This window comes from Heterodontus francisci, chromosome 4 (assembly GCF_036365525.1).
Source record: "Heterodontus francisci isolate sHetFra1 chromosome 4, sHetFra1.hap1, whole genome shotgun sequence".
NCBI classification, from domain to species: domain Eukaryota; kingdom Metazoa; phylum Chordata; class Chondrichthyes; order Heterodontiformes; family Heterodontidae; genus Heterodontus; species Heterodontus francisci.
In genome coordinates this window covers 124,036,124-124,061,878 of record NC_090374.1, presented here as the reverse complement: position 1 = coordinate 124,061,878, position 25,755 = coordinate 124,036,124, and the positions used below count along the sequence as shown (strand labels likewise).

At 47.2% G+C, this 25,755-nt stretch overlaps 1 protein-coding gene across 1 annotated transcript in view; it reads right to left on the bottom strand.

Annotated features, from left to right (window-relative positions):
• Window positions 1-25,755, bottom strand: part of lrrc2 (leucine rich repeat containing 2) — a 91,058-nt gene that overhangs the window by 25,752 nt on the left and 39,551 nt on the right. The window contains exons 4-5 of the mRNA XM_068029018.1: window positions 20,430-20,566; window positions 3,396-3,541 (exon numbers count right to left, since the gene is read on the bottom strand). Of these exons, the coding sequence (XP_067885119.1) occupies window positions 3,396-3,541; window positions 20,430-20,566 (283 nt within the window). The remainder of the gene's footprint in view (window positions 1-3,395; window positions 3,542-20,429; window positions 20,567-25,755) is intronic.

Genomic DNA, 25,755 nt, shown 5'->3' with positions numbered 1-25,755 from the left:
CTGATTTTTGGAGGTATTTTTGGGCCTTTTACATAGCACTGTCCACATATGGCACTCTGAAGGCTTCAGGATCCCATAATGTGTAGAGCCAGAGCCTTGGAAAGACTGAATTGAAATTCTGCCAACTCCTTTTACTGAGAACCCTTAATGTAAAGAAGAGAAACCTTCATCCCCTTAGTTTGGATTGGATTTAGTTTAGTTTAGTTTAGAGATACAGCACTGAAACAGGCCCTTCGGCCCACCAAGTCTGTGCCGACCATCAACCACCCGCTTATACTAATCCTACCCTAATTCCATATTCCTACCATATCCCCACCTGTCCCTATATTTCCCTACCACCTACCTATACTAGGGGCAATTTATAATGGCCAATTAACCTATCACCCTGCAAGTCTTTGGCATGTGGGAGGAAACCGGAGCACCCGGAGGAAACCCACGCAGACACAGGGAGAACTTGCAAACTCCACACAGGCAGTACCCAGATTTGAACCCGGGTCGCTGGAGCTGTGAGGCTGCGGTGCTAACCACTGCGCCACTGTGCCGCCCTGGATCAGAGGTAGAGGCCATTGCGACACGCAACTCCCTCTAATCTACTTTCTGTTACAAACATGATATGTGGCAATTCAAGAACCTACACCACAAGGACTGCAGCAGTTCAAAAAGGAGGCTCACCACCAGCTTCTCAAGGGCAATTAGGGATGGGCAATAAATGCTGGCCTTGCAAGCAATGCCCACATCCCATGAATAAATAAAAACAACTATACATTGGGCTGTATTTGCGGGCGTGGAATATAGCGGCCGTCCCCCATTGGGACTCGTGCCGCTCTGCTGCCACCGCTTAAATTATGTGGCAGGCGGCCACTTTAAATATTGATTCAAATATTGTTCACGGCGTCATCTGTTAAGGGAGCAGATGCTGAAGCCATTTTTAAAAGGTTGCCAGCACTGCAAACGGCACAACATAACGCAGAGTTCACTCCTTCCATTCCCCATATCCACCAGAGTGCAGAGTTCACTCCTTCCATTCCCCATATCCACCAGAGTGCAGAGTTCACCCCTTCCACTCCCCATATCCACCAGAGTGCAGAGTTCACCCTTCCCCTCCCCCACACCCAGAAGAGTGCAGAGTTCACCCCTTCCACTCCCCATATCCACCAGAGTGCAGAGTTCACCCCTTCCACTCCCCATATCCACCAGAGTGCAGAGTTCACCCTTCCCCTCCCCCACACCCAGAAGAGTGCAGAGTTCACCCCTTCCACTCCCCATATCCACCAGAGTGCAGAGTTCACCCTTCCCCTCCCCCACACCCAGAAGAGTGCAGAGTTCACCCCTTCCACTCCCCATATCCACCAGAGTGCAGAGTTCACCCCTTCCCCTCCCCATACCCATCAGAGTGCAGAGTTCACCCTTCCCCTCCCCATATCCACCAGAGTGCAGAGTTCACCCTTCCCCTCCCCCACACCCACCAGAGTACAGAGTTCACCCCTTCCCCTCCCCATATCCACCAGAGTGCAGAGTTCACCCTTCCCCTCCCCCACACCCAGAAGAGTGCAGAGTTCACCCCTTCCACTCCCCATATCCACCAGAGTGCAGAGTTCACCCCTTCCACTCCCCATATCCACCAGAGTGCAGAGTTCACCCTTCCCCTCCCCCACACCCAGAAGAGTGCAGAGTTCACCCCTTCCACTCCCCATATCCACCAGAGTGCAGAGTTCACCCTTCCCCTCCCCCACACCCAGAAGAGTGCAGAGTTCACCCCTTCCACTCCCCATATCCACCAGAGTGCAGAGTTCACCCCTTCCCCTCCCCATACCCATCAGAGTGCAGAGTTCACCCTTCCCCTCCCCATATCCACCAGAGTGCAGAGTTCACCCTTCCCCTCCCCCACACCCACCAGAGTACAGAGTTCACCCCTTCCCCTCCCCATATCCACCAGAGTGCAGAGTTCACCCTTCCCCTCCCCCACACCCAGAAGAGTGCAGAGTTCACCCCTTCCCCTCCCCATAGCCACCAGAGTGCAGAGTTCACCCCTTCCCCTCCCCATACCCATCAGAGTGCAGAGTTCACCCTTCCCCTCCCCCACACCCAGAAGAGTGCAGAGTTCACCCCTTCCACTCCCCATATCTACCAGAGTGCAGAGTTCACCCCTTCCACTCCCCATATCCACCAGAGTGCAGAGTTCACCCCTTCCCCTCCCCATACCCATCAGAGTGCAGAGTTCACCCTTCCCGTCCCCATAGCCATCAGAGTGCAGAGTTCACCCTTCCTCTCCCCATACCCATCAGAGTGCAGAGTTCACCCTTCCCCTCCCCATATCCACCAGAGTGCAGAGTTCACCCCTTCCCCTCCCCATACCCATCAGAGTGCAGAGTTCACCCTTCCCCTCCCCATATCCACCAGAGTGCAGAGTTCACCCTTTTCCTCCCCCACACCCACCAGAGTACAGAGTTCACCCCTTCCCCTCCCCATATCCACCAGAGTGCAGAGTTCACCCTTCCCCTCCCCCACACCCAGAAGAGTGCAGAGTTCACCCCTTCCCCTCCCCATAGCCACCAGAGTGCAGAGTTCACCCCTTCCCCTCCCCATACCCATCAGAGTGCAGAGTTCACCCTTCCCCTCCCCCACACCCAGAAGAGTGCAGAGTTCACCCCTTCCACTCCCCATATCTACCAGAGTGCAGAGTTCACCCCTTCCACTCCCCATATCCACCAGAGTGCAGAGTTCACCCCTTCCACTCCCCATATCCACCAGAGTGCAGAGTTCACCCCTTCCCCTCCCCATACCCATCAGAGTGCAGAGTTCACCCTTCCCGTCCCCATAGCCATCAGAGTGCAGAGTTCACCCTTCCTCTCCCCATACCCATCAGAGTGCAGAGTTCACCCTTCCCCTCCCCATATCCACCAGAGTGCAGAGCTCACCCCTCCCCATACCCATCAGAGTGCAGAGTTCATCCCTTCCCCTCCCCCACACCCATCAGAGTGCACAGTTCACCCCTTCCCCCACCTCAGTGGCGCCAATTTTCCATGGACGGGTAAGTGAAGACACGAGTTCCGCACATCACGCTGAAGATCGGGAACTGAAGGTAAGATTGCTGCAGTTTGCATTTTAATTAGTGCTAATATGTAAATTAAATATGCTAACTCTGGTCCCATTGCAGAACAGCAGAGGGGCCACCATGGAGCTTCCCAGATGCCAGGAAGTTTGGGTCCGTCAATCCTGGTGTTGGCTTCCGTGGCGGCCACTGCCGCTCCAATTCTCTTGTCGCAACACCGCCCCCACCCATCCCTGCCACAGAACCCGGGGTCGGGCTGGGAACAAAATCCAGCCCATTGTGTGCCAATTTTGGCCAGTTCAGGTTTTGCATAACTCTCTTTCCATGCTAATCAGGCAGTTACCTGTCTAGATCCTGAGGCAGGTCTTTCAGTTTATTGTTGCTAATGTCTAGGCTCTTGAGGTTTGACATTCGAAGCACACAGATAGGCATGCTGTGAAACTGGTTTGAGGACAGATCTAAGCAGCTGAGTTTTTGTAGATCACGTAGCTGAAACATAAACAAAATTCAAATTATTTTGGTTGGATTGCACTACAAACATGGCTGAGGCATTCTAACTCCTATATGCGATTGAAATTATTCTAACCACTTAATATATCTTCTTTAATCTTTTTCTATTAATTTGGCTTTTTTGCTGCATTTCTGGACTCAACAGGGTCTTAGACCAATCCACTTGCTCTCCCCCTGCTTAAAGTATCTGATGTCAACAGCATCAATACAAGAAGTGATCAGAAAGCTGTACTACAGGAAAGGGGACCACACACCAGTCATTGAAATTGTCATGTTGTTGAGAATGTCAGCCTCTGAGAGGGCTTCAATCAGAAATCAGAAGTAGACCTACGAGCTTTCCTGCGTTGATCAGAAATCTCCTTCATTTTGATTTCATCTCTTGTTTATCTCTAGATGCAATTTTCTACATTCAGCTCTGACCATTTTCTCTTATTTCGTAGATACATTTGTGCATTAGGATATCTCAGAATATTTATGTCCCACAGCCACTCTTCCGGGTGTGAAGAAGCTACCTATTCAATTGTTTCAACTAAATGGAGGCATTGCTAGCTGAAACTGTGCTGCTAATTGCAATATGACCAGCTTTCACCATGAAAAGCAGCATGGTGGCGCGAGCTAGTGTACTTTGTTAAGAAATGCTTTTGGGACTATCCCAACCCATTTTCGTTAGGCAAGGGCACCAAGCAATATGGAGCAAAGGTGGATAAATGGAGCTGAGATACAGATCAGCCATGAACTAATTGAATGGTACAGCAGGCTTGAGGACCTCAACGACCTACTCCTGTTTCTAATGTTCCTATCGTGAATCTTTGCTCGTTACAAGTTCTATAGAAATGTTTAGACTTCTTTCTATCAATTTTCTCCTTTCTTCTTCCTCTAGTGCTAATTGCTTGCTGTGGTGCAGTTCCATGGGTGCTAACAGCCCTCTGGTGCCTTACCCAAATGCTTATTCCTCATACGTGAGTCAGGAGAAGGAATGTTAGAGGGAAATTGGACTGTGAGCATCATCACTGAACGAGATCCTGTTCTCACCTGATGCCCGCACGTGCAAATGATGTAGCTGGGAAACTGGATAATGATCAGGAGTGGAAATCCTTGCTGATTTTACCATATCCTAGTCCAACTGTAGCTTCCCTGCTGCCCCAGTTGAATGGTTAGTTCAGTGGGAACTGAGGATTAAACCTGGAGCTTCTTGGTCTGGCGTAATACTACATAAGGCAATGCCTTTGTCCCCTCATCTATCAGTGGAGCAAGCCCTTCCATTTACAAATGTAGGCACATACAAAAATGATGGGTGGGAAAAGACTAACTAGTCTATCATACCTGCCCCCAGCCCCCACCCTGCCACTGCAGCCATGTAATCTCTTGGGAAAGGCAAGACAAAGATAAAAGCCCAGGGCCAATAAAGGAAAAGTACCCTGGAAAATCCCTCTCCAATTTAACATACATTGGGCAGAATTTTAATTGCCAAGAGGAGGCAGGTTCAGGTGCGGGCATGGGGTAAAGTCCCCAAAAAGGGGTGTTGGGATGGGAACCCAGCATAATCACGCTCACTTCTGGGTTTGACCCAGACAGGCTTGCAGGTGAGTGGGGAACCTCCGTGCAGTTGTCAGGAAGGTCATTATTTTATGCAACATGTAATTAACATTGAATTTAACCCTGCATTCTGGCTTAGGACAGCCAGTGCATGAGTTTCCTGTGCACTGTGCATCTTGCCAGAATCATCAACATGCGTGCACAGCAGGAAGTGACTGTGTGCTGAAATTGACATACTGGGAAGGCTTTAAAGACCGAAATCACAAAGCTTATGATCATCCATAGTGAAAGACTTGGGCTTCTAGGATTAGTTCTGAGAGCCTGGAACCATGACCTTGAGGATCAATTTTAACTTTGTGGAAGTGTTTTCAACTGCCTTGGAGTAAACTCACATTCATCTCAAAGAACAAAGAACAGTACAGCACAGGAACAGGCCATTTGGCCCTCCAAGCCTCCGCCGATCTTGATGCCTGCCTAAACTAAAACCTTCTGCACTTCCGGGGCCCATATTCCCTTCCTATTCATGTACTTGTCAAGATGTCTCTTAAACGTCGCTATTGTATCTGCTTCCACCACCTCCCCTGGCAGCAAGTTCCAGGCACTCACCACCCTCTGTGTAAAAAACTTGCCTCGCACATCCCATCTAAACTTTGCCCCTCTCACCTTAAACCTATGTCCCCTTGTAACTGACTCTTTCATCCTGGGAAAAAGCTTCTGACTATCCACTCTGTCCATGCCGCTCGTAACTTTGTAAACCTCTATCATGTCGCCCCTCCACCTCCGTCGTTCCAGTGAAAACAATCCGAGTTTTTCCAACCTCTCCTCATAGCTAATGCCCTCCAGATCAGGCAATATCCTGGTAAACCTCCTCTGTACCCTCTTCAAAGCCTCCACGTCCTTCTGGTAGTGTGGCGACCAGAATTGCACGCAATATTCTAAGTGTCGCCTAACTAAGGTTCTGTACAGCTGCAACATGACTTGCCAATTTTTATACTCTATGCCCCGACCGATGAAGGCAAGCATGCCGTATGCCTTCTTGACTGCCTTATCCACCTGCGTTGCCACTTTCAGTGACCTGTGGACCTGTACGCCCAGATCTCTCTGCCTGTCAATACTCCTAAGGGTTCTGCCATTTACTGTATACCTCCCACCTGCATTAGACCTTCCAAAATGCATTACCTCACATTTGTCCGGATTAAACTCCATCTGCCATTTCTCCGCCCTAGTCTCCAACTGATCTATATCCTGCTGTATCCTCTGACAATCCTCATCATTATCCGCAACGCCACCAACCTTTGTGTCGTCCGCAAACTTACGAATCAGACCAGCTACATTTTCCTCCAAATCATTTATATACACTACAAACAGCAAAGGTCCCAGCACTGATCCCTGCGGAACACCACTAGTCACATCCCTCCATTCAGAAAAACACCCATCCACTGATACCCTTTGTCTTCTATGACAGAGCCAGTTCTGTATCCATCTTGCCAGCTCACCTCTGATCCCGTGTGACTTCACGTTTTGTACCAGTCTGCCATGCGGGACCTTGTCAAAGGCTTTACTAAAGTCCATATAGATAACATCCACTGCCCTTCCTTCATCAATCATCTTCGTCACTTCCTCAAAAAACTCAATCAAATTAGTGAGACACGACCTCCCCGTCACAAAACCATGCTGTCTCTCGCTAATAAGTTTGTTTGTTTCCAAATGGGAGTAAATCCTGTCCCAAATAATCCTCTCTAATAGTTTCCCTACCACTGACGTAAGGCTCACTGGCCTATAATTTCCTGGATTATCCTTGCCACCCTTCTTAAACAAAGGAACAACATTGGCTATTCTCCAGTCCTCTGGGACCTCACCTGTAGCCAATGAGGATGCATTGGGCTATCAAGGCCCCAGCAATTTCTTCCCTTGCCTCCCTCAGTATTCTAGGGTAGATCCCATCAGGCCCTGGTGACTTATCTACCTTAATGCTTTGCAAGACACCCAACACCTCCTCCTTTTTGATAATGAATTGACTGAGACTATCTGCACTCCCTTCCCTAGGCTCATCATCCACCAAGTCCTTCCCTTTGGTGAATACTGATGCAAAGTACTCATTTAGCACCTCACCCATTTCCTCTGGCTCCACACATAGATTCCCATCTCTGTCCTTGAGTGGGCCAACCCTTTCCCTTGTTACCCTCTTGCTCTTTATATACGTATAAAAAGCCTTGGGATTTTCCTTAATCCTGTTTGCCAATGACTTTTCATGACCCCTTTTAGCCCTCCTAACTCCTTGCTTAAGTTCCTTCCTATTGTCTTTATATTCCTCAAGTGCTTTGTCTGTTCCTAGCCTTCCAGCCCTTACAAATGCTTCCTTTTTCTTTTTGACTGGGCTCACAATATCCCGTGTTATCCAAGCTTCCCAAAACTTGCCAAACTTGTCTTTCTTCCTCACAGGAACATGCTGGTCCTGGATTCTAATCAGCTGATGTTTGAAAGACTCCCACATGTCAGATGTTGATTTACCCTCAAACAGCCGCCCCCAATCTAAATTGTTCAGTTCCTGCCTAATATTGTTATAATTAGCCTTCCCCCAATTTAGCACCTTCACCCGAGGACTACTCTTATCCTTATCCACAAGTACCTTAAAACTTATGGAATTATGGTCACTGCTCCCGAAATGCTCCCCCACTGAAACTTCGACCACCTGGCCGGGCTCATTCCCCAATACCAGGTCCAAAATGGCCCCATCCCTAGTTGGACTATCTATGTACTGTTTCAAGAAGCCCTCCTGGATGCTCCTCACAAATTCTGCCCCATCCAAGCCCCTAGCGCTAAGTGAGTCCCAGTCAATATAGGGGAAGTTAAAATCACCCACCACCACAACCCTGTTACCTTTACATCTTTCCGAAATCTGTCTACATATCTGCTCCTCTACCTCCCGCTGGCTGTTGGGAGGCCTGTAGTAAACCCCCAACATCGTGACTGCACCCTTCCTATTCCTGAGCTCCACCCATATTGCCTTACTGCATGACTCCTCTGAGGTGTCCTCCCGCAGTACAGCTGTGATATTCTCCTTAACCAGTAATGCACTCCCCCACCCCTTTTACATCCCCTTCTATCCCGCCTGAAACTTCCAAAGCCTGGAACATTTAGCTGCCAATCCTGCCCTTCCCTCAACCAAGTCTCTGTAATAGCAACAACATCATATTTCCAAGTACTAATCCAAGCTCTAAGTTCATCTGCCTTACCTGTTATACTTCTCGCATTGAAACAAATGCACTTCAGACCACCAGTCCCGCTGTGCTCAGCAACATCTCCCTGCCTGCTCTTCCTCTTAGTCCTACATCTCAACATCTCAACATCCTTGCTGACAGCCTTCAGAGTGGGAGTAACCTATGCAGTAGTAACCTGGACCAGGAACAGTTGAAGCAGCCACACCAACAACAGCAGCACCAGAAACAAAAACATAGCAACAGCAGCTGCCTTCTGTGCAGCCACATGCCATTCCACAGTAGAGTGGATGGACAGAGAGCTGCAATCCAAGAAAAGAAATATCCCCAACACAGGGTATAGGGACAGAGAGTGAGCTTCCGCAACATGACAGCGCAACAGTGTCTCACAAGGCTCAAACTTTTGCGACAGGTCATTGCTGTCATCTGCAACCTCATGGAAGGAAACCTCCTTCCAAGACGACCAGGTAGGCATAAGTTGCAAGTAGCCATCACCACAGCCCTGAAACTCTTTGCCTGTAGCTCCTTCCTGAGGATCTGCTGGTGACATCTTGAGGATCTCTCAATCTGCTGCCCATAAGAGCATCTCCCAGGTCACTGATGCCTTGTTTTCCAAGGCCCTCAATTATATGAACTTTGACACATATGAGATCAGTTGAACACATAGCGCTGCCGGCTTTGCTGGTGTGTCTGCGTTTCCACTGCTGCAGGGAGTCATTGACTGCACACATATGGGAATCAAGGTGTCCTCAGATCAACCTGGAGTCTTCATCAATCACAAGGAATTCCACTCCCTCAATGTTCAGATAGCTTGTGAACACCAGAGTGTGATAATGCATGTCTGCGCTAAATATCCAGGGAGCTGCTCCCATAACTCATTCATCCTGTGGCAATCACATCTCCCACAAGTTTTCTCTCCTCCACACAGCCTCAATGGCTGGCTCCTGGGAAACAAGGGTCATCCTCTGAAGACCTGGCTGATAACTCTTGTAGGAAACCCTACCTGTGAATCAGAGGAGAGATACAACAGGTATCATATGACCCCAGGGCAATAATAGAACAATCCATTGGATTGCTGAAGATGCAGTTCAGGTGCCTTGACAGATCTGGAAGTGTCCTTTAATATGCCCCTTCAAGGGTCACCAAGAGTTTTGTGATCTGCTGTACTCTGCACAACATCACACTGAGGAGAGGAGTGGAGTTGCAGGAGGAGGAAGGTGCAGAACGCCCGGCATCTGAGGAGGAGTATGGGGAGGAGGAGGAGGCAGATATGGCCATGATGCCTGCAGCTGCACACATGTCTGCCAGAGAAGCCTGCAATGGAGTCATCCAGGCACGCTTCATTTAATATGTGTGCATGAGATCATCTGAGAGTTCCATTAGAAACCCTATGCCCTCACCCTGCCCCAACCAACACACACTTCATTATAACAGTCACACGGGATCAGAGGTGAGCTGGCAAGATGGATACAGAACTGGCTCTGTCATAGAAGACAGAGGATGGCAGTGGAAGGGTGCTTTTCTGAATGGAGGGATGTTACTAGTGGTGTTCCGCAGGGATCAGTGCTGGGACCTTTGCTGTTTGTAGTATATATAAATGATTTGGAGGAAAATGTAGCTGGTCTGATTAGTAAGTTTGCAGACGACACAAAGAGTGGAGTTGCGGATAGTGATGAGGATTGTCAGACGATACAGCAGGATATAGATCGGTTGGAGACTTGGGCGGAGAAATGGCAGATGGAGTTTAATCCGGGCAAATGTGAGGTAATGCATTTTGGAAGATCTAATGCAGGTGGGAAGTATACAGTAAATGGCAGAACCCTTAGGAGTATTGACAGGCAGAGAGATCTGGGCGTACAGGTCCACAGGTCACTGAAAGTGGCAACGCAGGTGGATAAGTTAGTCAAGAAGGCATACGGCATGCTTGCCTTCATCGGTCGGGGCATAGAGTATAAAAATTGGCAAGACATGCTGCAGCTGTACAGAACTTTAGTTAGGCCACACTTAGAATATTGCGTGCAATTCTGGTCGCCACACTATCAGAAGGACGTGGAGGCTTTGGAGAGGGTACAGAAGAGGTTTACCAGAATGTTGCCTGGTCTGGAGGGCATTAGCTATGAGGAGAGGTTGGATAAACTCGGATTGTTTTCACTGGAACGACGGAGGTGGAGGGGTGACATGATAGAGGTTTACAAAGTTATGAGTGGCATGGACAGAGTGGATAGTCAGAAGCTTTTTCCCAGAGTGGAAGAGTCAGTTACTAGGGGACATAGGTTTAAGGTGAGAGGGGCAAAGTTTAGAGGGGATGTGCGAGGCAAGTTCTTTACACAGAGGGTGGTGAGTGCCTGGAACTTGCTGCCGGGGGAGGTGGTGGAAGCAGGTACGATAATGACGTTTAAGAGGCATCTTGACAAATACATGAATAGGATGGGAATAGAGGGATACGGTCCCCGGAAGTGCAGAAGGTTTTAGTTTAGGCAGGCATCAAGATCGGCGGAGGCTTGGAGGGCCGAATGGCCTGTTCCTGTGCTGTACTGTTCTTTGTTCTTTGTAACCGGCCAACCATCACATTCACACCCACTCTTTCTCTTAAAGGCTGATCAGACCATTCGCCTGAAAGCAACTGTCTGTGGCGAGTGGGGGATGCAACATAGCAGAGGCCGTGAGAATGAGGAGATGGCATAAAGTCTTTTATTCATTGAAATAAACATCAGTATAACCCCATTAACATTGGTGTAAGCACTCAAGTTAATCACCTTGTGCAACTAAAAAGTCTTTCTCATCTGTTTCCTCTTATCCTATGTAGTGCTGTGGCTTCACCTGAGCTAGAGGAAGGCTGCTCATTCCACTGCTCTGGCACATGAGATGCCTGTGGTGGACATCCTTTGTGTTTTGAAATCTGTGAGGGCCCCGCCAAAGACTGGCCCACCTGCACCAGACTCAGTCATCGGGCAGGGGGTAGCAGGTGTGGCTTTGTCTGAGGGGATGGGTGGAATTGGCATAGGATGAGAAGCGGGAGTGCCTTGAGAAGAGTCTCCACTGCCATGTGCTCTTGACACAGCCTGTCATGACACACCTACATTTCCCTGCTAGTCAAAAGTTGGAGAGCATTATGCTGCATTTCAGTGAGGTGTTGAGCCACCAAGGCAAGGCTTTGCTCCATTCTGTATAAACTGGCAGTCAGAACGTGCAGGCCATTGGTTTGGTCCAGCTTGCACTTGGTGACTTGCCTCATCTGATTTTCCATGAAGGTGGCCTCTCTTTTCATGGAGGTGGACATCAGCACAAATGTCTGAGACATCATGGCACTCATGTTAGAAATAGACTCCTCCAATCTCTCACCATGGGTGCGCACTGCCTCTGGAAATGCTGACAGAAGCAGTTCGCTTTGCAGCTGCACAAGTTCCCTTTCATTGATAACCCCCGAGGCTCAACATCGACATTCAGTTGAGCAGATCTTGGAGTGTCCTGCACCCTCCAACTTCTCATCATGCTGAGTCATCCAGAGGGGTTTCCCTTCTAATCCAAGGAGCCTTTCTATTTGGCCCATCTGAAATTTTATCTTGAACTTCCCCTTCCGAGGGTGCTTCTATGTTGAGGCACCCTCTCGATCTCCTACCTGCCTCGGTAGCACCCACCTCTCCTGGTGATTGGGCCAGCAGCATCGGGTGTCTACTCGCCATCCTTACTTGGACAGTGAGCTCGGAGGTGGCCAATTAGGAGGTTGCCTCTGTGAATATCGCTGTGCTGGCCTCAGTGCCAGCAAGTGCAGGCTTGGGACCCCATTTGGTCCCAACATTGGGGTCCTGTAGCCGGTGGGAAAGTGCTACCCCAAGTGTCTATAGAAGTCTATAGAACTTTCCAAAGTTGAGTTGGCACAAATATGATGCATTAATTCCTGATTAACCATAATACCACAGAAGCATGACAATCTCAATACACTTTCAGTAGGAGCAGATGAAAGAAAACATGCCAACTTTATCAACAAACAACATAACCTGATTGGCTGGACCCAAGATGCCACCAACTATTGCACAGGCAACAACCATAGGGAACTATCTTCACAGGGTCTGTCCTAAAGTGATGCCTGTCTGAGCTTAGTATTTAGCTTTGGTGACACTGTATGTCATGTGCGTTCCAGATCCTAACCTTTTACTCCCTCTAGATGATCCGCTTCTGACAGAAGTCAGAGAGATGGCTGTGTGTTGTATCACAGTTAAGTCTCTTGGAGCTCCTTAAGCTAATTATTAGATGACCCAGCTACTAGCTCTGCAAAGTCCTCAGCACTGGGGGCAACCTAGTATTGCACACTTTCTGTCACATCTGCCATCATTAAATTGAGGGGAATGTGATACAATGGTCTAAATATTTTGTTGGCCTGCTCCAGCCTTGCCCCTGTTATTGAGCACTATCTTGTAATGCCTATTGATCCAAATGATAACAGAGCTGATGGTACCAATGTGATCTTTGATGCCCTCAGTAATGTGTCTCCCAATGTGATCTTTGAGCATGTGGGAACCAGAGGAGAGAGCCCAGGGCCTCTATAATATTAGTCTGAGCATAGATGAGAAATGTAGTGACTCATACTAAGACCTCTGGCAGTGGGAACTGTAGTATAAGGGTCTGAAAAGGTTAATCTTGAGAGAGTGTAAAGAAGACCACCCACCATAATGACGTAAGAGATCATATGGGAGAGACTTGAGAACAGATACAGTGTGACTTTTGAAGGAGCCACACAAGCAAGTGTGAAGTGTATGTAATAAAAACTAGAAATGCTGAAACTACTCAGCAGGTCTGGCAGCATCTGTGGAGAGAGAAACAGAGTTAACGTTTCAGGTCTGTGACCTTTCATCAGAAGTGAAGTGTATGTAGTAGTTGTTATGAAATATTAATGTCTAAATACTACAGTCCAAAAACCTCTCTGCTAGACTCAATATGGTGGCAGCTTACAGAGCCAAACATATAATATGGTGATCAGTGGTGAGATCCTGCACCCAGAAGAAAAAGTTTGAAACAACAACCCTTCTATTACCCAGAAGAGAAAATTTAAAACTAGCTGAAAAGAGAAAAAAACTGCAGACCTTAAAAGGCTGAGAAAAGCTCCACAGAGCAGAAGTGTGACTGCCTAAAAATCAATTCCATTGATCGGGTGAGTTATCGTGCCAACAGTCAAGGAATCGCAGTAAGAAGCTCTGAAGTGTTTAAAGTAAATTTCTGAAGGCATCGGGCTAGAGAAAAAAAAAGTGGGGAAAAGTCCAATCCTGCACTTGGGCTGAATGCGAGGTCGAGGAGCGGGAAACCCCCGAAAAGCGCATGAACTGCCGAAAAGTGTGGGAAACCCCTGAACACAGCAGGGAGACTCCATTAATGCAGCCAAGCCTGAAGAAGAAAAACAAATAACCTGCAGTTCTCCAAGAAAGGGGAAAACCCTAGAGCAGTCTATTCAAACAACAGGGAACTCTCAAGCAGCTGTGTCAACTCCATTCAATAAGCTGAATAAACATGGGGAAGTACTCAAGCAAAGAAAAAAAAACGAAACAGCCTATTAAAAACAGCAGGGGACACTCAAAAACACCTGCTGCAGTCCATTAAAGCAAGCTAGCCTGAAAAAAAGAGTTTCTGAAAGGGGAGCACTAAAAAACAATCTATAAAATAAAACAACATGGATCAAAAAATAGAAAAGCCTGAAAGTTTCAAAAGTCAAGAGAATTCCAATCAGATTCAAAACTGGGTATTATGGAAAACAAGTTTTCTCAGAAAAAGAATTGTATCTAAGATAGACAGCAAGCCTGAATCACAGCAAGTGGATACACTGTTATGTTCAATTGGTGCTACAGCAGATGATATAATTGCAAGACAATGTTTTAATGAAACATCTGCCAAATTCGATGACGTTTTAAAAGCTTTTGATTCTTATTTCAACTTGCGGAATATTAAGATTTTAGAAAGAGCAAAATTCAACAAATCGGTTCAGAAACTGGGCAAAACGTTTGATACTTTTATCAATGAACTTTACAGGCTTGCAAGAGGGATGTGAGTATGGAGACGTTAAAGCAGAATTGATAAGAGATCGTACTGTTATGGGTGTTGCTGATGAATCCATATCGAATCTTTTACAGTCCAAAGAAGACCTCACCCTGGATAAAGCTATTCAGCTAGTGAGGCAAGCTGAGGACAGGAAGAACAACAGAACAATCCTGCGAGGTGAAGAAAGACCTTGGTTCAGGAAACCTCCAGCAACAGTTCAGTTCCTTCACCAGAGGGCTGAAAAAGAGGCACCAGGAAAAAAGGTACACTGGGGGGCGGGGGCGGGGTGTAGGTAGTAAAAGAGGCCATTAAACCCTGCTGGTGATGTGGTACCAAAAGTACCCATAAGCGTGAACAATGTCCTGCCAATAGAGTAGAATGCTTTTATTGCAGAAAAATAGGGCATTTCAGTAAGATGTACCAAAATAAAATCTCCATTGCCTCAAGCTCTAAAGGAAAAGCATTTAAGAATAGAGTGTTTAACTAAGTTAAACAGCCTCCTGCAGCAGAGAAATTGACACATTTTCTTGGCGAGATCAATGGTCCGATCAGGCATTTTGGTCTGCAGACATATATGTCAACGGACATATCACTAATTTCAAATTTGACATGGAGCAAGTGTAACAGTCCTATCAGACAAAGAGGCGTAGCATTCCACATACTTTCTGCAACCAAGGGAAACTCAGTTACATGGCCCAGGAGGGGTTGAACTTGAAGTAAAGGGGGAGTTACAAGCAACACTTCAGTACAAGGGAAAGCAGATATTAGAAACACTGTATGTCCTAAGAATTCAGCAGTTCTCACTCTTAAATAGAAGAGCTTGTATTGACCTTCATCTTATAGAGAAAGTAGAAGAAGTTAAACAACAAGAATCCAGGAGTCACTTTCAAGAGAAATTCCCAAAATTGTTCATGGATCTAGGGAGACTGAGCCGGGTCAGAGGGAGAGCCCCACACCCTGACCTGAGCACTGCAGAGAGTCTGGACTCCACCAGAGAGCCTGCCCAATGGAGAAAGAACCCGAACAACACAGCACAGCCCACCATGCTGCTCAAAGATTACCAGAGCGAGAAAGAGAAATGTAGCACATTCTTGTAGGAGTTCTACATGGACAGAGAACTCAGGAAGAAGCAAGTCCAACAGATTCGTCAGGCGCAGAGGCAAGATGAAGAATGCATCTATGTCCGGCAATATTGCGAGCAAGTTTGACCTCAACAGAGTCCCTAGGGTAAGAGAATGAAAATATTCTTTGAACACAAAAGACTATAGCGGATGATTTATTGGTATATGACGAGAGAATGATGATTCCAGAGTCACTCAGAGTAAATATCTTGGAGCAAATACACCAGAGTCATATGGGTGTAACTAAATGTAGAGCACGGGCTCAGGCAGCCGTGTGGTGGCCAAGAATCTCGAAGGATATCTAAAACTGATTTTGAATGTGATGTATGTGCAGTTCACAGATAGAATCAGAGAGAACCTCTAATTTCAACCCAATTCCCAATCAGACTGTCGGAATGGTTGGCGATGGATCTATTCTTCTTTGATGGGAGATCCTATCTAATTATAGTCGATTACTTCTCAAGATGGATCAAGATTAAACGGATGTGCACAACAACAAGTGAAGCAGTCATCAGAGTTTTACAAGCAGTTTTCATAACACATGGTATACCTGATCAGATAGTAACCAATAATAGACCACAACTTGCAAATAATTACTTCACGGATTTTGCGGAAAAATGTGGATTTGTTCATCTAACTAGTTCTCCTAAGTATCCACAATCAAATGGAGAAGCTGAATGAGCAATCAGTGGGGTTGGAGTGGCGATACAGTATTAGCGTCTGAAAGGGTTCATCTTGAATGTAAAGAATACCGCTTACCATGATGATGTAAGAGATCATGTGGGAGAGACTCGAGAACAGATACAGCATGGCTTTTGAAGGAGCCACAGAGGCTATGTGGAGAGTATATAGTTGTTATGAAATAAAGATTAATGTTTAAATTCTGCACTCTAAGAACCTGTCTGGCTAGATGCATAGAACATAGAACATTACAGCGCAGTACAAGCCCTTCGGCCCTCGATGTTGCACCGACCTGTGAAACCATCTGACCTACACTATTCCATTTTCATCCATATGTCTATCCAATGACCACTTAAATGCCCTTAAAGTTGCCGAGTCCACTACTGTTGCAGGCAGGGCGTTCCACGCCCCTACTACTCTCTGAGTAAAGAAACTACCTCTAACATCTGTCCTATATCTATCACCCCTCAACTTAAAGCTATGTCCCCTCGTGTTTGTCATCACCATCCGGGGAAAAAGACTCTCACTATCCACCCTATCTAACCCTCTGATTATCTTATATGTCTCTATTAAGTCACCTCTCCTCCTCCTTCTCTCTAACGAAAACAACCTCAAGTCCCTCAGCCTTTCCTCGTAAGACCTTCCCTCCATACCAGGCAACATCCTAGTAAATCTCCTCTGCACCCTTTCCAAAGCTTCCACATCCTTCCTATAATGCGGTGACCAGAACTGCACGCAATACTCCAGGTGCGGTCTCACCAGAGTTTTGTACAGCTGCAGCATGCCCTCGTGGCTCCGAAACTCAATCCCCCTACTAATAAAAGCTAACACACCATATGCCTTCTTAACAGCCCTATTAACCTGGGTGGCAACTTTCAGGGATTTATGTACCTGGACACCAAGATCTCTCTGCTCATCTACACTACCAAGAATCTTCCCATTAGCCCAGTACTCTGCATTCCTGTTACTCCTTCCAAAGTGAATCACCTCACACTTTTCCGCATTAAACTCCATTTGCCATCTCTCAGCCCAGCTCTGCAGCCTATCTATGTCCCTCTGTACCCTACAACATCCTTCGGCACTATCCACAACTCTACCGACCTTCGTGTCATCCGCAAATTTACTAACCCACCCTTCTACACCCTCTTCCAGGTCATTTATAAAAATGACAAACAGCAGTGGCCCCAAAACAGATCCTTGCGGTACACCACTAGTAACTAAACTCCAGGATGAACATTTTCCATCAACCACCACCCTCTGTCTTCTTTCAGCACGCCAATTTCTGATCCAAAGCTCGAAATCACCTTCAACCCCATACTTCCGTATTTTCTGCAATAGCCTACCGTGGGGAACCTTATCAAACGCCTTACTGAAATCCATATACACCACATCCACTGCTTTTTCAAAGCCATGTCCTGTAAAGCCTGGACTCAAGGGCTCAACAGCTGAGGACAATTGTGAGTTGACCCTTCGAAAGCAGGTTCCCATTCCTCTTTTAGCACGACCACCTGTTCCTGCTCAGATGTAAGCTGTGCATCAACTGGTGCACCCACTTCTACCTCACTTTAAATTCTCCAGAGTGGATGCACCTTAACTGGTGCTTACAAGGGTAGGAGTGAGTGACACTGGAAGCTGTGAGGTGCTGGCTGATTGTGGGCTTCTCAGCCATGGCACAAATTCCAGCGGCACACCTAGAGAAAGAGAACAATGCTGTCACCATGACAACCTATAAAATAAAGCTTAGGGCAGATTAAATCAGCATTACAGCATGTCTGGGAAAGAGGTGGAGACAGGCTTGAGGTTGCAGACTTACATTGCTTTCTGGCTGTGCCAGGCCAATGTCATGTAGTAGCTGCAAGTGCAGATAGCACAATGTTAGTTTCTCTGCAGACCAGAACCCCATGGGTGCCAGATTGATGTTTCATATCCTGCAAATAGGATTGGTGGCATCTTAGCAGCTGTGATCTATTAAACTATGCTGGCATATACTTTCCCTCATGCAGTGTCAGTGAAAGCATGACATACCAGAGTGGATTTTCGTCTTCACCACTTGGGTGGTAATCTGGTGGAGCAGATTTCCCACCCGTTGTATACGCTCTTGATTTTCATTCCTTTGAAATCAATGGGAATGCAAATCATGCAGTTTTATAATGGCCAAGTGATCTGCCATTCGATTCACTGCTCAACGGGTAAAGATAAAGGTTACCCACATTGTTTTTAAGAAAGTGATTAACACTGAGCATCCCGCACGCACGAATGTCAGAAAATTACTTTCTTGACAACCCTACCCATATTTAATACTTAAATGGCGCTCCCGCTTGTTTCAGATGGGAGCTTCCTGTGCACATCTCAACGACAACTGGGAATGTGCTTTATTGGTCTCAGCCTTTTTTGTTGTTCATTACCATGTGTAACTGGTGCACAAAGGACATTCCAGACTCCATACAATTTTAAATGTGGTATCTAATTATGAACTTTCTACAAAGTGACAAATGTTTTTGAATGGTGATGTATGCAGTTAGTCCAAGGCCAGTTCTGGAACGAGGACATAGCTGCCCTCTGCAGGTAACTAATGCCAGTCACATGCTGATACATAACAAATCTTCAATGAAAGGTTGGTCAACAAAGAATGAACAACAACAACAACTTGCATTTACATAGCATCTTTAACATAGTAAGACATCCCAAAGCATTTCACAGGAGGGTTAATCAACAGCGAGTTACAGAAGGAGATATAAGGTCAGGTGATCAAAAGCTTGGTCAAACAGATAGGTTTTAAGGAGCACCTTATAAGAGGAAAGAGTGATAGAGCGATGGAGAAGCTTAGGAAGGGAATTTCAGACCTTAGATCCTAGGAAGGCATGACCACCAATTAAAATCGGGGATGCCCAAGAGCCCAGATTTGAAGAAGTGCAAAGACCTCAGAGGACTGTCGAGTTGGAGAAGGTTAGAGATAGGGAGGGACGAGGCCATGGAATGATTTGAAAACATGATAACTTTAAAACTGATAGGTGGTCAGACCGGCAACAAATGTAAATCAGCAAGCACAAGGCGATGGGTGAATGGGACTTGGTGCAAGTTAGCACAGGCAGCAGCTTTTTGGATAAGCTCAATCTTATGGAGGGTGGAAGATGGGAGGCCGACCAGGAATAGTCAAGTCTAGAGGTAAGAAAGGCATGGATGATGGTTCCAGCAGCAGATAAGCTGAGGCAGGGCAGAGATGGACAATGTGACAGAAATGGCGGTCTTGGTGATGGAGCTGATATGTGGTCGGCAACTTACCTCAGAGTCAAAGACGATGCCAAGGTTGTGAACTGTCTGGTTCAGCCTCAGGCAGAGACCAGAGAGAGGGATGGAGTTGGTGGCTAAGAAATGGAATCTTTAGCAGAGACCAAAGACAATGGCTTCAGTCTTCCCAATTTTAGTTGGAGAAAATTTCTGCTCATCCAGGACTGGATGTCGAACAAGCAACATGACAAATCAGAGACAGTGGAGGAGTTGAGAGAGCTGGTGGTGAGGTGGAGCTGGGTGTTGTCAGTATACATGCAGAAACTGATGTGTTTTTGGATGGTGTCGCTGAGGGGCAGCAAATAGATGAGAAATAGGAGAGGGCCAAGGGTAGATCCTTGGGGGACTCCAGAGGAAAGAAAAGCCATTGCATGTGATTCTCTGGCTATTGGTGGATAGATCACAATGGAACCAGAAAAATGGAGTGCCACCCAGCTGGATAATGGACCTTGTCAAATACTGCAGATCGGCTGAGAAGGGTGAGGAAGAATAGTTTAATCTTGTCACAGTCACCTAGGATGTCATTTGTGACTTTGATAAGAGCTGTTTCAGTGCTGTAGCTGGGGCGGAAACCTGATTGGAGTGGGTCAAACATAGATTTGTGAGAAAGATGAGCATGGATTTGAGAGGCTACAACACATTCAATGACCTTGGAGCGGAAAGGGACGTTGGAGATGGGGTGGTAGTTTGCAAGGATCAAAGTTAAAAATGTAACTAAAATTTGTTTGCTGATATTGTAATTTTATCCTTGTTTTTAAGGATACTTTGGAAGCCAGAGTTGGATAATCAGTACAGCAATACCACAATGATACACCACGACGCAAAGTGCAACCACTTTAAATAGCTTCAATTGAACAACTGAACCAATAAAGACTTCTGTATGTGCACATACACACCAAATATGTTTTCAATGGCATCAGGCTGTGACAAATCCAGGCCTTGATTAAAATCATCTACAGCACGCAGGTCCTTAGTTGTATAATCCAAAGATATTACCTCAAATGGGAGCTCTGTCAGTTCCAGGTTACTCGATAAATTCAGTTTCTCTAGGTTCTCACAGCACCCAAGCTCCAGTGGGACAGACGTGAGCTTGTTGAAACCAACATTTAGTTCTTTCAGTTTGGTCATCTTGCCTGTCAAAACACAACCAGCAGACCTTATATTTAAAAGTGTCTTAAATCCTTACTGTAATAAACATCTGGCTGGTCCAGTTTACTCAGTGAGCAATTAGATGATAGGATTTTCTTTATGCTTAGTTGTTTTTTTCTTTCTCCCAGTTTTTTCTCCTTCCATCATACATTCCTAGTGGGTCACTGGGGCACAGTCAGTTATGGCTAAGTTGATAGCACTCTCATCTCTGAGTTAGAAGGTTGTGGTTTCAAGTCCCACTCCAAAGACCTGAACACAAAAATCTAGGCTGACACTTCAGTGCAGTACTGAGGGAGGCCACACTGTCAGAGGTGCTGTCTTTCAGATAAGATATTAAACTGAGGTCCTGTCTGCCCTCTCAGGTTAAAAAGGATCCAATGATACCAAGAAGAGCAGGGAGTTCTCCTGGTGCCCTGGCCAATATTTATTCCTCAAACAAAATCACCAAAAGCAGATTATCTGATCATTGTCACATTTCTGTTTGTGGGAGCTTGCTGTACGCTAATTGGTTGCCACACTTCCTACATTATAGCAGTGACTACACTTCAAAAATACTTCAATGGCCGTAAAGTGTTTTGGGACATCCAGAGGTTGTGGAGGGCACTAAATAAATGCAAGTATTTCTTTTCTTGGGCCCTCAATCCAAGTGGTCATCATTCATGTGTCAGGCTTAAATGTTGGCAGGATATTTGACCCCATGGGGTATCATATCTAATCCCAATCACATCTTCATTCAAAAACCAGAAGACACTCTTCTCGATGGCAATTACCGCAGAATCCCAAATCAATTTCTCCCCTCCACGTTTCCCCTTCCTAAACCAGGGTCACTTAAGCCAATTGAAAGATCATTAGTGATACCTCGGCTAAGAACAGATAACTCAGCACAAATTGGAAATCAAACCTGGAACCACTTGGTCTATGTCTTAGCAGGAAAGCAGACAGAATTCTAATATTGTATTAAAAAAATGATATCCTCTCACAAGGTCAATGGAGTGTAATATTGGGTGGGTATAAAACCATCATTCTTATCAATCCCATGGGTTTCAGCCTGATGAGTTAGATTAAAATTGCCCCATAGTTTCAGAAGACTCTATTAAAACAGGAAATAATACAAGCCCTGAAATTCCATGGCCCCGATATTTATTAGGAAGCTGTGGGGGAGGCTGAATACAGCCAAAGAATCCAGCAAGGCCGGGGCTGCAGAGGTCCTTCCTTTCACTGCAGGCTTTACCAACCTCTGGGAAACCCATGCAGCAGCAGTGAACTTTAAATCGGACTCCCAACTTGAACTGTGGAAGCCTGATTTAAATATGTTAAGTCTGCCCAAAAATCCAATGTTCTAACATTGGTTCCGATTTAGTCAGCAGCAGGGCGCGATGGGAATACAATTTAAATTCCAGAATATCTAGTTATAATATATTTGCATGTAGTTGTGACCAATTCAACTGGGGGCTTGGAAATAAGTGGACGACAGGCGGCCCTCAAGTGCCTTCGGATCCTTGGCTATTGAAAGCTGGCGGCACTGAGGTGAGGCCTCAGTTCCGCGACAGGTATGCAGCCATGACCAGCACTGCGTAGGGGAAGAAGGGAGAGTGGAGACCATTGTCGGTTTACAGTGCTGTGTGCTCTGCATGGGTGGGCTTGGTCTCGGGTGGGAGTACCGGATGAGCTGGGTCTCGGGTGGTCTGCAAGGGGGTGCTGGGTCTCGGGTGGTCTGCCCAAATTGTTGGGTGAGAGGGTCGGCTATCAGCAAGGCTGGGCACTGAGGGCCATCAGGGAGTCTGTTGGGAGAAATAGCAAAGGGACAGCTGCTAAGGCAGGGTCGTCTCTGCAAGGACTATACTCTGGAGGTCCACTAATCACCTGGCATAGCTCTCATACATCCTGTCTTTGTGGACCTCCACGGCCTGATGCAGCACCTCCGATGGAGGGTGGGCCAGGAGGTAGCTGCACCTGCCCATGAAGCTCCACGACGAGAGCAACAGCAGCAAGCCATGCAAAAAGGGCCCACCAGCACCAGAGAGTGTACCGGACTCAAGTCAGCTACCTCCAAATGTCCGAGCAGCATTGTCAGCAAAGACTATAGCTCTCCAGGCAGGCCATAACCGACTTATGCACCCTGCTGCAGGACGAGTTACAAGTATGGGATTTGATGGCCACCTTATGCCCTTGGCTTTGAAAATCACCATGGCACTTAACTTTGACGCGTCAGGATCATTCCAGGGATCCACTGGGGACATGTGTGGGGTCTCCCAGGCAGAACCCACCACTGCATCAATGTTCAAGAGGGCTGATGACTATGTGCACTACCGATCGACCCTGACTATCAGGCCAAGAGGGAGATTGGATTCAGCGGCCATCACTGGAATCACCCAGGTGCAAGGTGTGATAGATTGCATGCATGTGGCCATCAAGGCTCCTACAGACCAGTCAGCTGCCCTTACCAACAGAAAAGGCTTCCATTCTATCAACGTTCAACTGGTCTGCAACCACCAAAAGTTTCCTATAGGTGCGTGCCCACTTCCTGGGAAGCAGCCATGACGCCTACAAACTTCGACAGTCCCAGATGCCACAGCTTTTCAGACCCCCCATAGGAACATATGAATTAGGAGCAGGAGAAGGGCACTCGGCTCCTCGAGACTGCTGCGCCATTCAATAAGATCATGACTGATCTGGTTGCAACCTCAACTCCACAGAATTTGTTAGTGTCTGATAAGTTCTGTTAATATTAACACTGACTTCTCTTTAATGAGAGCATGGATCAAAAAGTACAAAAGTAGTAGTTGAAGGTAATAGAGTGAACAGATGTTGGGTGTTGATTAATTAATTGTACTCAGATGGATATGTAAAGAGCAAGCCAGCACTGGCTGGGTCTTGTTAGGAGTGGAGAAGAAAGCTCTGGGGCAAGCACTAAACAGTCTTCACCAAAGCACCCTAGTCTCAGTGTCTTCTTCACAAACAGGCTTGGAAGTTTCTCTAACATTGAAGATGACATTCCATTGCCTAGATCGATCCGGGGGAGTCCTGCAGTATGCCCCAGTGAGCATCTCGCGTATCGTGGTGGTCTGCTGTGCTCTGCACAATCTAGCACTGTAGAGGGGGAGGCCTTGCATGACAAGGGAAAATTGACAGCCACTCTTCAACTCACGAGGAGGATGCGGAGGTGGGTGATGAGCAGGGAGCACTGGATGTTGAAGGCCTTGCACCGGAGGCCAGACACATTGCCAAGGAGGCAAGAAACAGCCTCATACTGACCCGTTTCCAGCCACCATGATGACCTCTCAGAGTAAAATCAATAAAGACTAACCTCAATGCCTGTTTTCTACTTGTCTTCCATGCCTAGTGTCCAGTTGAACCACACTCTAGTGCCCATGGGAGATCCTATTCAAATGAGGGCTGTGCCTACATTGGCATCCACTAAAGGGGAAGGGTGAAGTCAGCAGCTCACAATTAAAGCATGATAGAATAATCATTTTCCACAATGAAAGTTAATTTCAAAAACAAAAGAACTTTATACGAGAAGACAAATGTCAAATTCCAAACACCCGTGAAACCCCAACGGTCTCTAGGTGGTTTCCTTTATACGTTTACGAGTACTTCTATGAGGTGTGACCCTGCACTAGCAGCTGTGCTGGAGGCAGGCTGCTGATCAGGCTGCCCCTTGGATGTGATGACCTCGGTGGCCGTCCTCTGGCTGCCTGAGGCCTGGAAGGCCCTGTCTGCCTGAGGGTTTCCTGCACAGGTACAGGACTCTCCTCAGGCTTCACGGCTGCTAGAGCTGGGCTCACTGGTGGAAGGGCTGAGGAGCTGCTGTTCACACTCGGTGTGCCCTGAGGAGCGACCCCAGCTGTGGAAGTCAGCCTCTCCTCCTCCCTTTCAAGGTTCGCTTGAATCTCTCTGCTGACCAGAGGAGGACGAGGAGCTGGAAAAGACTGCAGGGGCCTCGGCCTTCTCTTGTCTTGCCACTGTTGTGTTGAGCTCATGGCCAAGGCGATGGTGTTGAGGTCTGTGTGCATCTGTGGGATCTGACTCTCCAACAGGGTTGCCAACCTCTCAATGGAGGAAGTCATGCAGTCACATGCCTGAGATAGGACAGCACTCATGGCATGGATGGACTCCTCCATCGTTCACTCACTGCCTCTGGCATCTCCACCAGATGTCGCCTTACCCATCTCTGCAACTCCAGCATGCCCTGTGCTGTCAACACCAGAGGCTCGTCATCAGCCTGGGGCTCAGCATGATCCTGGCCACCCACAGTCCTCCAACTGAGAGAGGTCTTGGCTGTCTCAGCCTCAGCCAGCTGCTCAGGCACATGTGTGGTGCTCTCACCAGCTTGGGACTGATTCTAAAGCCGAGCGGAAACCCACCGAGATGAACATCTCTGCGCTGGTGAAAGGTGCAGGAGAATCATGGGATGGTGCATCCTCTGAGTGCTGCTCCTCCTCAGAGGAAGAATTATGTCCCCCTTCTGCTGGAGTCTCCTGTAGACGCTGACCTGCATGAGAGAACACAAACATGTGTGAGTTAGATTGTGCAGCTCTCATCCAACCATGCATCATGGGGATGTCCAGAAATGAACTGTATGTCAATGAAAGACAATCCTCACTCTCTTGCGCAGAGACTCCAGCCTCACTATCAGCTATTGAGTGGCCACCATGGGTCCCTGCAAATTCAAGTGCCTCCTCAGTTCTTGAGAGAGGTCGAAGATCTGGGATGCCTCCGCCAGTCTGAGATGTCTCTCTGCTGTTATGGGCCCTCTTGTCCTGCACAGAGATCAACAAGACATTTCTACTAGTGGCAGCCCCTTTTGGGGCTTCCAATATAGTTCATGCTTCTGTCGCCCTCAGGGGAGCAAATGAAGGTGAGCTGTGAAAGAAGGTGACCTGTGGCCGAGATGCAGCCATGCATCTTTCAGGTTAGGGTGATGCTTAGGCCCCTTTGTTAGCACCTTTGTGGTGCCTCCCTCCCCATGTTGCACTTCCTCCTGCGTATACAACTGCAATCCCTCAAAAGGAGAGAGGTATGGAGCAGTCACCTTGGCAGAACCAAGGATATCGTTGACTCTCTTGCGACACTGTACCCATGTCCAGAGGGGTGACCCCATGGCTGCTGACCTCCTCGGCGATCTCCATCCAGGCTTGCTTGGTCAGGCAGGAGGGGGAAGAGGACCTCC